The 14,374-nt window shown below is 49.9% G+C and overlaps 1 protein-coding gene and 1 non-coding gene across 2 annotated transcripts in view; one reads left to right on the top strand and one right to left on the bottom strand.

Moving 5' to 3' along the window:
- TRNAP-AGG (transfer RNA proline (anticodon AGG)) lies at window positions 1-72 on the top strand. The gene has a single exon. It is a non-coding gene; the product is annotated as a tRNA-Pro (tRNA).
- An 8,524-nt stretch (window positions 73-8,596) lies between these two features.
- TLN1 (talin 1) overlaps window positions 8,597-14,374 on the bottom strand; it is a 51,217-nt gene continuing 45,439 nt past the window's right edge. Inside the window, exons 47-59 of the mRNA XM_053448837.1 lie at window positions 14,093-14,259; window positions 13,729-13,912; window positions 13,313-13,438; window positions 13,047-13,163; window positions 12,750-12,935; window positions 12,550-12,657; window positions 11,307-11,412; window positions 11,054-11,178; window positions 10,625-10,750; window positions 10,289-10,351; window positions 9,866-10,048; window positions 9,657-9,782; window positions 8,597-9,225 (exon numbers count right to left, since the gene is read on the bottom strand). Coding sequence (XP_053304812.1) covers window positions 9,094-9,225; window positions 9,657-9,782; window positions 9,866-10,048; window positions 10,289-10,351; window positions 10,625-10,750; window positions 11,054-11,178; window positions 11,307-11,412; window positions 12,550-12,657; window positions 12,750-12,935; window positions 13,047-13,163; window positions 13,313-13,438; window positions 13,729-13,912; window positions 14,093-14,259 — 1,749 coding nt within the window. The 3' untranslated portion in view covers window positions 8,597-9,093. The remainder of the gene's footprint in view (window positions 9,226-9,656; window positions 9,783-9,865; window positions 10,049-10,288; window positions 10,352-10,624; window positions 10,751-11,053; window positions 11,179-11,306; window positions 11,413-12,549; window positions 12,658-12,749; window positions 12,936-13,046; window positions 13,164-13,312; window positions 13,439-13,728; window positions 13,913-14,092; window positions 14,260-14,374) is intronic.

Below are 14,374 nucleotides of genomic sequence, written 5' to 3'. Positions count from 1 at the left end.
GGCTCGTTGGTCTAGGGGTATGATTCTCGCTTAGGGTGCGAGAGGTCCCAGGTTCAAATCCCGGACGAGCCCACACAGCAGCTTTCGTGCGCGCCCTCTTTTACGTCCTTTCCTTGAGATGATGGAAAATCGTCCTCCAGCAAACGGGGCGATTCGACTACCTCGGCTCCAATCTACACTGGAAAGGCATGGTTTGTGCTGACTCGAAGGATGCATTTTGAAACGGGTAATGGTCATTTAATGCTAGACCCTGAAACCTGGCTTTTTACGTCTTCTTCTTTTATTTCTGGCTCGTTGATCTAGGGGTACGATTCAGTTGGCAACTATGCCATGACAACCAGTTACAAGTTCCGCTGATTAACCCATTCTTTTTTTTGCCCCGGATAAGCCTACATCTATTAAAGTACGAAAGCTGGTCTTCTGTGTTAAAGCTCACTAAAATCATAAAAACCTCTTTATAAACAGGGCAGCCATTCAGTTCCAGGACACGTATGCATTTCCTATGTCACAGAGACACTCAGGTAAAGTGCTGCCCCCTGCAGTATGTATGATGTATAACCAAGTTACACGTCCCTCTTGTCCTTTATTAAATCTCCTGTCTCTCTCTCATCTCTCTGTCTCTCTGCCTCTCTCTCTCTCTCTCGTCTCTCTGTCTCTCTCTCTCTGTCTCTCTCTCTCCCGTCTCTCCTCCAAGACAGACAGGCTGAGATCCCTCAATGTTTTATTCTGCAAACAATTCCCTATTTTAATCGCCTTATTTCCCGCGCTATACACACTGCACCCTGCTTGCTTTTTCCACCCCTTTGTTGCATTGCCCAATTATTATTATTTATTGTTTTATATAGCACCATCGGATTCCACAGCGTTGTACAAAGGGTAGACAGGACAGAACAAGTAGTATGTAACGTAACGATTTGACAGATACAGGTGAGGAGGGCCCGGCGCACAGGAGCTTACAATCTAGAGGGCTTTGGGGTGTATTACACAATAGGTGAAAGTGCCGCTGTTAGGGATAGAGCAGCCGCACTACTATAAGTATCGCAGGAGAAGGACGGGGAAGGTGAGCTAAAGGAATATGGGGGGTAGGGGCAGCCCTTGAGTTACCTTTAAGTCCTCAGAAATAAAAAAAAACCTGGACCCCCAACAATATAATTTGTGTTGGGATTTTTATGTCCCAAGTGCATTATTCTACATTTATCAACATTAAACTGCAGCTGCCGCGCTCGCCCCCATTCTTCTAATGTACTTAAATCACCCGCCATTAGACTTGTTGCCCCAGGAATGGCCGCCCCGCTGCCGAGACAGACGTACCCTGAGACGTTCCTCTGAATATTCACAGTTATTTGTACCCTTTAAATTTCCCTGCAGATTTGATGGACAGAATTGGGGGGGCGGACGCCCCGAGTTCTTTATGCTTGTAGTGGGGAGCGCAGAGCCCGGTGAGCTGTGCTTCTTACTAAATACAGGAGAAGCTGCAGCCCCTGCAGACCCAGAGTTAAATGGGACAGGAATTCACCAAGGGTAGATAAATGTCCTTCCGCCGGCAGCTCCCCTCATCTTTATGTCTGGAAATCCTCGTAACTTTTAGCAGTATATGTGTAAATATTTGGAGGGGGTGGATAGATGCCCCCCCACACACTCCAATACCTCATCTTACTTTCCTTGTAATAAATATCTTCTCCCACTCCCTGCTGACAAAGCGCATGGACTTACATGGAGTGAACGTCTCAAGTATTTATCCACGGAGGCTGCGGGGGGGGGGGGTATGAGATCATGGAGAAGGAATGGGGGGGTTATGAGATCATCCAGAAGGAATGGGGGGGTTCCTCCCACTCAATTAGTCACAGATCCCAGTATGTAATCATCATGATCTATTGTAAGACGTCCCAGAACCGAACACTCATGGGTTAAAGTGATAGCCGAGAGTGCAAGCCGCTGCCGCCGCCTCGTCTCTGTACACGCGATACGCGTCGGGATATATGCGCTTTAATGAGACAGACACAGCGGGGGGGTCTCAAATACAAGAGTAAACTGTCCTCAGAAACTTGGGCTCTCCAGGAACTCTGAGGATCCCCTACCACAATCTCGCACTATGCATCCTCTTCTGGTCTCTCAGTGACAGGGGCAATCAGGGGCAATCAGGGGCAAGTAACCCATAGGAGCATCCGGCCCCTACCCCCCACGTGTTTATGTACACGACATGACATTTATTTATATATATCTCCAGGAGATTCCTTGGTGCTGAGCCCTGCTAACTTGCGGTGTGAGCTCTGAGTGGAACTGGACCTGTTTGAATGATTTGCACTGGCCCTGGGAGGAGGGGGCGATTGAGCTTTGGACATAGAAATCCGAGCTCTGGTCGACCATTGTAGGATCTCTCTATGTAATTGGGTGACAGGATCGCCTTCATGTTATTTTACCTGTCAGGGGGCTCTTTGCACGGTTAGCAGGTTTAAGTCTGACCAAGATCGTCAAGAAATGGTATTTTGTGTAATTCTTTCATAGGGAATACTGCAGGTCGCCGCCGCGGAGAACATGTGATTATGACACCAAATTCTGGCACTTTCTGCTGGATATTCTGCACCGTGGAGAGGCTTCTGCAGAGTTTTTGCCCAGAATACCGGCATAGAAGCTGCTGGGTACACGCCAGGACATCTCGGAGCACAATTGTTACTTCTTGTGTCCACCAGATATCACCAGGATATAAAAAATGTGAACGGGTTCAGTTTCTTTACATAGTTCAGAGAAACTCCAGGACATTTCAGATTTGGCTACAATTTCCAACATCTCAGGATAATCAATAATCGTAAACAATTCACAGCCCCCCCCCTTCAAACCCTGCTGTGATTCTGAAAGCTGACGTTCTGCTACAAACTGGTGTCAGCGGTGGGATCCGGTTCATTTCACCATCAGGGCAAATCTGGGGTCACCCAAAGTCATTACTTCCGCTTCAGCTACTCACCAGCAGCTTTTGATGGCTTCTTCAAGGCACCAGATTGTAGCCACTGAGTAAAGTGACTGCGACGTCTATTTAGACGCTCTGGATAAAGCACCCAACGCATTTATCGATGGCCGAGCACCTAGACTGCGGAACGTATTTTATCCACAGGTTTTTATAAGATTTAAGACATTTGTGAAACAGTAGTTTTGTTTTCCTGGCTATCCATGGCCGAATGATGTATGGGCTACTTAATGCCTCCCTTCTGCCACCAATGGGGCATTTTCCACCCATATATGTATGTTTTTGCCCCAGAACGTCCCGTCTTTTAGAAATCTCCAAACCACCAGGGGCGCCACATAAAGCGTGGCTGTTCTTCCTTGGTCTGTCGGAGCGTCACACCAAGCATCGAGCGCAGAAGGTATCGCTGCCATATTCTCTCGCGGTTACACCGGGAGTCAGATCCTCCTCTATCTGCCGGGAGCAGACAGAATGGACACTGAAGCTGAAGAACTGGAGAAGCGATGGTTTCTTCAGGGTGTTGGCTGAGGGTTTAGGATGATGGATTGTAAGCTTCTATGAACGGGGAGAGTTTGAGTGTTTAAAGATAGAAGTAGAGAAGAGTCTGACGGAGTCCCAGCGGGAGTGGGGAGAGAGGGTAAGTTCTGGAAGGGCAATCAGGAAGGCGAGAAGAGGATTTGGAGATAAGAGCAGAGATAGCGGAAGAGGACATATTTGTTGAAGGGTAAATCCCCATCGGTTACACCCGATGACCGATCAACATTGGATAGATTTTAAATACAACTGCAGATACCTTGAGCTGTTGTGAAATTCTTGGCGAGTGGAGCCTTGACTCAAAAGTGCTTGTGCTGAGTGGGGTCAGCCGGGGGCGGATGCAATGGTGACAGGAATGTAAAGCTTCTAAAATTTGACCCCCTTTGTACAGTAGGAAGTCCTGAGGATGTAGACGCCATGTCTCGGTTATGGAACAACAGGTTGGCCTCTGAGTGTCGGATAGGCGCAGAAAGTTCATAGAGATGAGGCTTCAGTGACCCTCAAATGCTCCAGAATAAATAATAAATAATACCAATAATACTAATAATACCAATAATTGGCCCAGAAGAATCTGGCACTCGGATCTCAGGGCCGGGTCTCTCCTGTATTTCCTTCTGTCCACACATCGGAAGCTGTAATCCCAGCCTTAACTTTACAAAATGATTCCAGAGGAACCTCTTGACGCCCCAGTGACTGGGAGAGGGGCTGCCATATCGCTCCATGGTAGGATGAAACGAACCTCAGCGAGATATCTTAAGGCAGGCATGTCCAAACTTTTTTCGAAGAGTGCCAGATTTGATGAAGGGAACATGTGCGAGGGCCGACCATTTTGCCTGACATTCTTTGAACCATTAAAATTAAATGCAAATTAACTATTTTATGCAAAGTTTATTGAAAACGGCATACTTTTCATTTTGTGACTTGGATGACAAATCTAAACAGGTGTTAAATCACTCTGCCTTTAATATAAAAAAACAGATCTATATTTGACAACTTATATGTGGGGCCTTATCAGTCTGGAACGCAGGCCGCAATTGGCCCTCGGGCCGGACTTTGGACATGGCTGTCTTAAGGCTTCGTCTTGCCCCGGGCGGATGTTCGGTAGCCTGATGGGCAGGGCCGGACTGGCCCACCGGGATACCGGGAAATTTCCCGGTGGGCCGGCCGGTCCGTGGGCCGCTCCACCCAGTCGGCCAACATTCAAAGCGGCCTTAAGTGTTGTAAATATACAACACGTGCGGCTGCAACGTAAGACAGCCGCTGAGCGGCTGCGAGCAAGCTTCAAAGCGCCATTGAGCGGCGGCCTGTCCGCCTCCACCGGCCACTGATTAAATTAAAGCGGCTGGTGTGCACAGAACGCGCCGCCCAATGGCCTTTCCGCTGCTTTTCGTCCCACCCCACAAAAGGGGTGGGACGAAGGCCATTGGGCGGCGCATTGCGTGACGGCCGCACAGCGCTCAGCGGCTGTCTTACGCTGCAGCTGCACAGCGGCTGTGTGGAACATTTTGTGGGGAGGGGCGAAGAGCTGCTGCACGGCCATTGGGCGGCGCGGTGTCACGTCGTTGAAGAGAGCAGGACAAAAAAAAAAAATAACACAAAAATGTAAGTACCGGTGTTAGTATTACCAAAATATAGTAATGGGGTTAAAGGGGAAAGCAGACCCATATTCAAGGGAGAGGGGTTTGCCTTCATGGTGGCTGGGGGTAATACACATGGCAGGGGGGTCATCAATAATAGACAAGTGTGCTTCACAAAAGTGTTAGGGGCATCAAGGGAGGGGGTTAGCTGTGGTATCACATAAAAATCAATTCTGGGGGGCAATACCCAAGGGTGTGGGGGAATAAATGCACAAAGGGGGCAATACCCAAGGTTGTGTTGTGGGGGAAGACAGTAATCAATACTAAAGGGGGACCTGGCTGGGGCATCAATACACAAGGGGGAGTTAATGACAAAGCAGTGTAGAACATAGTGTTTTATGCTTCAGTATGGCAGAGGCTGTCCTGGTGTGTGTGTGTCTGGGTGTCGGTGTGCACTGTACTTACTGTAGTAATAAATTGATTTATTTCATGTTTACTTAACCAGAGATAAAACGCCCTCCTGAATTTGTATCCTGAAGTGGACAAAACTTTCTAGGCCCAGAAATGAGTGAGAGGAAAAGTAAAGGTATTGTGTTATTTACTCTTATTTTAATCTGCATATTTTATCACAAAGGATCAATTGCAGAAACTTTAATGGTGGTTGGGATCTTCAGAGTGAAACCCAATTTAGTTTGTTATTCCCTTTGGTTTCACAGTCCTTCACTGGCAGACCACTTTACACCATGAACTGTGTGCATTTAAAAAAAAAATAATAATGTATCTGGGATGAGGTATTGGATGATGCGGCGCTAGAACAGTTGTGGTGGCATTAATAGCCAAAAGTGTCTTACAAGAACATCGTGAAAAATAATGTGATCACTGTTTTGTTCCACTGAATAAAATGGAACTTTTCATCAGTAGCAAATGTTTTGATTCCATTATATTTAATGCATTTCATTTATTAGGGCCTTTTAACACTTTTGCTTTCTGGCATTTTAGTACAAATAATGTGATAAAAATAATGTTTTAAAGCTATTTGTATGGCAAATAGTGTGACGCGGGTGTGTATAAGGGGTGCGTGTGGGTATAAGAGCGCGAGTGCGAGATAAACTATATGGGGCCGCTCTCCAAATGTTTCCAGGGCTGCTTTTCAGTCCCAGTCCGGCCCTGCTGATGGGTCCAGTGGTAAAGGTTCGTGGGATCTCAGCACTCACAAGACATTACAAAAAGAAAGAGGACAGAGCGACGCTGACTCTCATGCCACACGATTTCTCAGCAGCATCAGGAGATATATACTAATCATCGTTATATCCCTGTATACCCTGTATATTCCTCATATTCTATATTCTCCGGCCCATATAACTAATCCCGTCCTTATAACCCATTATATCTCTGTACATTCCACATATTATATATCATATACTCTCCGGCCGTATAACTAATCCCGTCCTTATAACCCGTTATATCCTGTATATTCCTCATATTATATATTATATACTCTCCATACCGTATAACTAATCCTGTCCTTATAACCCGTTATATCCCTGTATATTCCTCACATTATATACTCTCCCCCCGTATAACTAATCCCGTCCTTATAACCCGTTATATCCCTGTATATTCCTCATATTATATATTATATACTCTCCGGCCGTATAACTAATCCCGTCCTTATAACCCGTTATATCGCTGTATATTCCTCATATTATATATTATATACTCTCCGGCCGTATAACTAATCCCGTCCTTATAACCCGTTATATCCTGTATATTCCTCATATTATATATTATATACTCTACGGCCGTATAACTAATCCCGTCCTTATAACCCGTTATATCCCTGTATATTCCTCATATTATATATTATATACTCTCCCCCGTCTAACTAATCCCGTCCTTATAACCCGTTATGTCCTGTATATTCCTCATATTATATATTATACACTCTCCGGCCGTATAACTAATCCCGTCCTTATAACCCGTTATATCCTGTATATTCCTCATATTATATACTCTCCAGCCGTATAACTAATCCTGTCCTTATAACGCGTTACATCCTGTATATTCCTCATATTATATATTATATACTCTCCGGCCGTGTAACTAATCCCATCCTTATAGCCCGTTATATCCTGTATATTCCTCATATTATATATTATATACTCTCCGGCCGTATAACTAATCCCGTCCTTATAACCCGTTATATCCCTGTATATTCCTCATATTATATATTATATACTCTCTGGCCCGTATAACTAATCCTGCCCTTATAACCCGTTATATCCCTGTATATTCCTCATATTATATACTCTCCAGCCATATAACTAATCCCGTCCTTATAGCCCGTTATATCCTGTATATTACACATATTATATATTATATACTCTCCGGCCGTATAACTAATCCCGTCCTTATAACCCGTTATATCCCTGTATATTCCTCATATTATATATTATATACTCTCTGGCCCGTATAACTAATCCTGCCCTTATAACCCGTTATATCCCTGTATATTCCTCATATTATATATATTATATACTCTCTGGCCCGTATAACTAATCCCGTCCTTATAACCCGTTATATCCCTGTATATTCCTCATTTTATATATTATGTACTCTCCGGCCGTATAACTATCCCGTCCTTATAACCTGTTATATCCTGTATATTCCTCATATTATATATTATATACTCTCCGGCCGTATAACTAATCCCGTCCTTATAACCCGTTATATCCTGTATATTCCTCATATTATATATTATATACTCTCCGGCCGTATAACTAATCCCGTCCTTATAACCCGTTATATCCTGTGTATTCCTTATATTATATATTATATACTCTCCGGCCGTATAACTAATCCCGTCCTTATAACCCGTTATATCCCTGTATATTCCTCATATTATATATTATATACTTTCCGCCCCGTATAACTAATCCAGTCCTTATAACCCGTTATATCCTGTATATTCCTTATATTATATATTATATACTCTCCCCCGTATAACTAATCCCGTCTTTATAACCCGTTATATCCTGTATATTCCTCATATTATATATTATATACTCTCCCCCGTCTAACTAATCCCGTCCTTATAACCCGTTATGTCCTGTATATTCCACATATTATATATTATATACTCTCCGGCCGTATAACTAATCCCGTCCTTATACGTTATATCCCTGTATATTCCTCATATTATATATTATATACTTTCCGCCCCGTATAACTAATCCCGTCCTTATAACCCGTTATATCCCTGTATATTCCTCATATTATATATCATATACTTTCCGCCCCGTATAACTAATCCCGTCCTTATAACCCGTTATATCCTGTATATTCCTCACATTATATATTATATACTCTCCCCCGTATAACTAATCCCGTCCTTATAACCCGTTATATCCTGTATATTCCTCACATTATATATATATATATACATATATATTATGTAAAAATAATTCAGCGAGTCGGCCCCTGTATAACGTATAATGTATTGCGGGAAGGAGCAGTGAGGCAGACGTTAGACGTGAAGATATTTATTGGAGATAACACTTTGTGAATGGCCGAGGAGGAGCCTCTCGTGGCCCCGAACCGGCAGCTTATAAAATCCCAAATACTGAGACATAAAAATAGATTATTTTCTTGAGAAATGTAAAAGGGCCGTCGGGATTTGTACAGTTAATAGAAGCGGCAGAGCCTGAGGGCAACAGCTGCTTGTGCGTTGCACGAAATCAGGCACTTGGAGGCATGAGTGCAAGCGACGGGACACGCGGGGGCAGCATATCCTAGGGGCAAAAGGTAACACTGCTGTGTGGGGCAGGAAGGAAAGCGGCATGAGGTTAATAAGGCTACAGAGGTAGCGGAGGGCAGTAAGGCACCAGAAGCAGCACCGAGCAAACTGTTAGAACCGATCCGGCTGGAATGGTGTCCGGAGCCGCGGTCAGTGAAAAGCCCCGGCAGAGGAATAAGGGAAGCCATGGAACTGCGAGTGTCTGCTGCATCCCGCTAGAGACGCGCTTAGTTCTGGGAGTCCTCTCGCAGTTCTGACGGCAGGAACTTGTACTGCTGCTGCCGGATAATGGCCAGCTTCTTCCGCGCTTCTTCCAGCTCCCGCTCCTTCCTCAGCATCTCCTCCTGAGCTGCGATGATCTGCAGACACACAACATTTACCGTAAGGACAGACGCAAAGGGAGACGCCATGATCTATCACCGAGCCACGACGCAGGCGGGTCGGAGGCTTCAATGGAATGGGAGGAAGTTTTACTTTACTGAGAGGGTGGTAGATAAATGGAACAGTCTCTCAACAGAGGTGGTAGAGGGTAATACAGTGAGGGGATTAAACATCCATGGGATAGACATACGGCTCCTGAATCTAAGACGAGACCAACGACTGATTAAGGTTCGAGTTTTTACAGCAGGAGAAAGGGGCGACTAGACGGCAGCTTCTGGGTCCGTTCATTACGGAGAAATATTTATGCAGACTAGAACCGCAGAGGCTCGCAATCCGCAGCACCCCCCATGATTGGTTAAATCAGCAGCACCAAGACGCAAAAGCCTCGGGTCAGGGAATCCCGTCTCACCTGAGCGATTCCTCCCACCATCTTCTCCTTCACCACCACGGTCTCGTCGTGGTCCTGGAACGCGGCCGCTTTCTGAGCAGCCTTCACCAGGTTGTCTGACGCTCTCTTCACGGCATTTCCCGCGACCTGAGTGGACAGAAATACACGCTTCAGTCCTGCCACGACACGCAGCGGACACACGGCATACACGGCATCCCCCGCGCTCTCACCTGCAGCCGCTTCATGGCTTCCGAGTCGTGATCTGCTTTGACTTTGCAGGCCACCAGGAGTTGGGCCGTAGAAGCCGCCACCTGCTTAGCCGAGGAGATGAGTTTCTCCTCGCTGGCGTGGCCCTGGACGGCGGAGTTTGCGGCTTCGCAGAGATTACTCGTGGCGGCGGCCACCATGCGAGCCTGAAAGAAAAAGCAGCGAGACCTCATTGGAATAACCGCTGTTAATGGGGAGGAGGGCAATCCACTGGGGGCAGGAGAGGGTGGAGAGGGGGCAGGAGAGGGGGCAGGAGAGGGTGGAGAGAGGGTGGAGAGAGGGCATTAGAGAGGCAGAAGAATCATGGGATTAAAAGCACAGAGGAGAAGTAGACAGCAGATAATAAACACGAGACAAGGCATGCGCGTGTCGGCTGGAGTACTCACTGCTGATATCAGTCCTTGAGACCACTGCCCATCATCTACAGCGTTGGCTGGAATGGCACCGACCTGAGCAGGAGAGACGACAAAATCAATAACAAGTAGCAATGAAGGACAAAGTTGAGGAGGGGGAGAGGACACGGGGCACCGGTGGTGAGGAGGGGGAGAGGACACGGGGCACCGGTGGTGAGGAGGAGAGGACCCCAGGGCGCCGGTGGTGAGGAGGAGGAGAGGACACAGGGCACCGGTGGTGAGGAGGAGGAGAGGACACAGGGCACCGGTGGTGAGGAGGCGGTGGAAGGAGAGGAGGAGAGGTAAAGGCTTCCTCCGACGGGCTCTCACCTTGCCTTGGGCCACCAGCTCTCTCTGCGCGGCTGACGCGGCCTTCACCAGGGCGCTGGTGGCAGCTGCTATGGACTTGGCGGCCTCCAGGATCTGCTCCTCGAAGTTCAGGCTCTCGTCGGCTGCCTGCGGGAGGAAATTCAAAGCTCAGGGAAAGTCCGCAGGAGCGCGGGAAAACTGCCCCACCAGGGGGAGACTTTTAATTACCCCCCCCCGTCCCGGGACTGAAACTCCTCATGTGATAAAGGAATGACACTGCGCTCCCAGACCTTCTGCAGAAACCAGCAGCGAACGGGCAAACACTGCATGCCCTGCAGAGATTACCCCTTACCTCCCAGCTGAAGCAGCAAGGTTTGGGCAATTTGGGTGCTAGACCACGCAGCTGACACTTTAAGGGCTAATTCGGCGGCGGGGCGGAAATCCTCTCACCTTGGGCTTGGCGCGCGGCTTCAGCTGCTCCAGTTTCTTGGCCGCTGCCTCGATGGCCGCCGCGGCTCCCAGCAGCTCGTTCTCTGCAATGACCGTGGGGTCCTCGGGGTCCACCCATTCAGTACCTGGAGGGCCACAGAGAGAGCTTACACGGAGCAAAGGAGGGTAAAACAGAGGCAGGCGGGGAGGGGAGACGCGGGGGTATCGGGGGGCCGCTGCAGTCCGCGGACCCCCTCAGCCCACAGTCCGGTACCTTTCATGGCCTCGGCAGCCTGGATCAGCTCGGTCACGGATCCGGCCACTTGCTTGGAGTATCCGGCCAGCTGCTGCTTCAGATCTGAGCTCGGCTTCTGAAGGACCTGCAGGATCATCGACACCATTATAACCGAGGGGCCGGGGCCGGGGGCCACCAGCACGGAACTCCCAGGAAATGCGTGAACGACGGCATGTTTATTATCAAGCAACCCGCCAACGGCCCGTGATATGCAGCATGCGCCGTGTAACAGCGATGTCAGGAGTGAGACCCTGTGATGCCCTGCATGCGCCGTGTAACACAGCATAAAGCACCAGGGTCTTAACACACCACGGTGCGAAGCAGTGCACCTGTTTATACCTTAACATGCAGTGACGTGCAAGCTCACGCCTCAATAACATGCAGCGGCACGCCGGCTCCCACGAGGACACGCAGCGGCACGCCGGCTCCCACAACGGCACGCCGGCTCCCACTACGACACGCAGCGGCACGCCGGCTCCCGCAGCAGCACGCAGCCCCACAACGACACGCAGCGGCACGCCGGCTCGTGGCGCTCAAAAACATTCCTATGTTTCCAACAAAACAACATGCAAACCTCCAACAAACCAATGCATGGAGTGCACGTCAGCTGGCCCCTGTCTGCCCAACGCTGGCCCCCCGGTCTGCCCAACTCTGGCCCCCTGACCGTCTCTCGGTCTGCCCAACGCTGGCCCCCTGTCCGTCTCTCGGTCTGCCCAACGCTGGCCCCCTGACCGTCTCTCGGTCTGCCCAACGCTGGCCCCCCTGACCGTCTCTTGGTCTGCCCAACGCTGGCCCCCTGACCGTCTGTGCCGGTGTCGTCTCTCCTATACTTCCACTCCTCCAGCTGTCTGTTGCCCTGCGATAATCTCTCTGTCTCTCACGCAACGCTGGCTCTTAACGGACTCTCCGGCCTGTCTCTATGCGTGACTATCTGTCCGGTAGAGAGTCTTACAGACACAAGCCGCGCGCTCTCAGATAAACTCACCGGCTTTACCAAAAGAGTGAAACAGAAAAAAGAGAAATGAGCAGAGATACAGCGTGCGTGTCAGACATATAGACAGAGCCGCGAGAGCGCCGGGGCCCAGCGAGACGCACGCGAGAGCGCCGGGGCAGAGAGACGGAGGGAGCGATTAAAGGCCACTCAGACCTGACAGTGAAACCCACAAGGTGTTAGACAGTTGGACAGAACCGGACGGACGAGACCCTCGAAGGCCGCACTCACCACTAGCACGTGCTCCAGCAGCTGCAGGTAGCCGTTGGCACACTCCTTCCCGTAACGCATGGCCCGGATCCGCACGTCGGGGCTGACGTCCGGGTGATAACCGGCCTCCTGAAGGGGAGAAACGTCACTGATGTTACTTTATACCCCAGGCAGGGCAGATGCGCAGCTGCTGCCCCCTGGGTTCTCCATCATCCGCTAACCTTGCAGGAATGCAGCATGTCCGCGATGGCGCGGCGGCTCAGGTTGGCCGTAGCGATCACATCCTCCTGTCGGCACGAGTTTCCAGCGGCGACGGCTTTGGCGGTTGCCATGGTAATTCCTTTGGTCATGCGAATAAATTCTTCGGGAGAGGACACCTTGGGCGGAGGCTCCGGGGATGAAAAGACCTGTAGGTGGGGAGGCATGGATCAAAACGCATGGACGCGGCAGCGCATGCACACCGATACTCCGCGCATGCACACAGACACTCGGCACGCGCTTTTGTTAAAGCCTCTCACCGCCAGCTCCTGGCGAATGTGCTCTATGGTGGCTTCCAGGGCCCGGGTGCCCTTTGTGGCCTCGTCTTCCACGGCTTTCACGGTCTTCAGGAGCGAAGTCACGTTGGTCACCATCACCTAGAAGCACAATAGCATCCGTCATCGGCAGAAAGCAGGCCTCGCTCGCCGCGTGTTTTCTGCGGCCCCCGCTTCAGACGCGACAGCCAGTCATATTCTCTAGAGACGCGTCTCTCGGACACGCAGAGCTCTGTCTCGGCCTCCCATACCTTGGCGGAGTTCTTCAGCTGATAGACGGTGGGGTCATCGCTAGACTTGCCGGCAGCCGCTTTGGTGGCGCTGATTAGATCCCCCAGTGCCTTGGCCACGTCTTTCACCGCATTAATCAGGACGACCTGCCAAGAATCCAAACAACCCAACGTTACTAAGACAGCCCAAAAGTCTCGTCCTTCCCAAAGTCCCCAATAACTAAACGACGGACACAACAACGGCCCAAGCCCCGAGCCGCCTGAGGACGAACTGGCACTGGGGGCACTCCTGCGTTTTCTATGTATGGGACGACCTAATCAACGAGGAGCCAACCCCCGTAGCCCCCCAAGACCTCGCTTTCTGGTCAGACTGGGGGGGCTCCCAGCCAACGCGTTACCCTATTGCTGGGATTCTGCCCCTTCATAGCGTTTGTCACCTGGGTCTCGGGGTCTTCTGCCCCCAGGCTGGCTGCCCCCAGTTTGACCGTTTCGGCGAGACGCGTGATGGTCGTCACAGAGGACTGAGCCGCCTGCGCCAGCTTCTCCTGACTGGAGGTGGCGTTCTGAACCAAGACCTTGGTGTCTTCAACAAGAGCCTTCGCGGTCTTCAGGATACCCTCCCTGCGAAAGAAAACAGATGTTACTGCCCCAAATCCCCAAAACTACCCCCACTGCAACAGAACACGGATAATACTGCCCTGGATCTGGCACCCTTATAACGCCATATCATTTACGTGTTAGGACATGTAATCTACACACAGAAAACACGTGGAACCTTCTCCCCTCCCCCGAGTCCGCTACCGGTGATCGGCGAAAGTCTCCGCATTCTCTCGGTTCAGAGTCCCGGCCGTCGCGAACATGATGGTGGTGTCCAGGTCGGCGATGATGCCGGAGACGGCGCTCGCTGCGGTGATGCAGGCCTGCGTACCGCGATTACCCGCCTGGAGCGCGGCCAGGACGTGAGACACCTGAAGGAGAGGGTCAGAGAGCGTCACATTCACTCTAAGGGCTGTCTCTTAGAGCGTTGGACCCGCTCCGCGGTGCGCGTGAAACGCGGGAAGCGATCTGTGAGCAGGGGCCTCA

The sequence above is a fragment of the Spea bombifrons genome, chromosome 1 (genome assembly GCF_027358695.1).
Source record: "Spea bombifrons isolate aSpeBom1 chromosome 1, aSpeBom1.2.pri, whole genome shotgun sequence".
Classification (NCBI taxonomy): Eukaryota; Metazoa; Chordata; class Amphibia; order Anura; family Pelobatidae; genus Spea; species Spea bombifrons.
The sequence above is the reverse complement of the archived record's forward strand: the minus strand, read 5'-3'. Positions and strand labels throughout refer to the sequence as shown.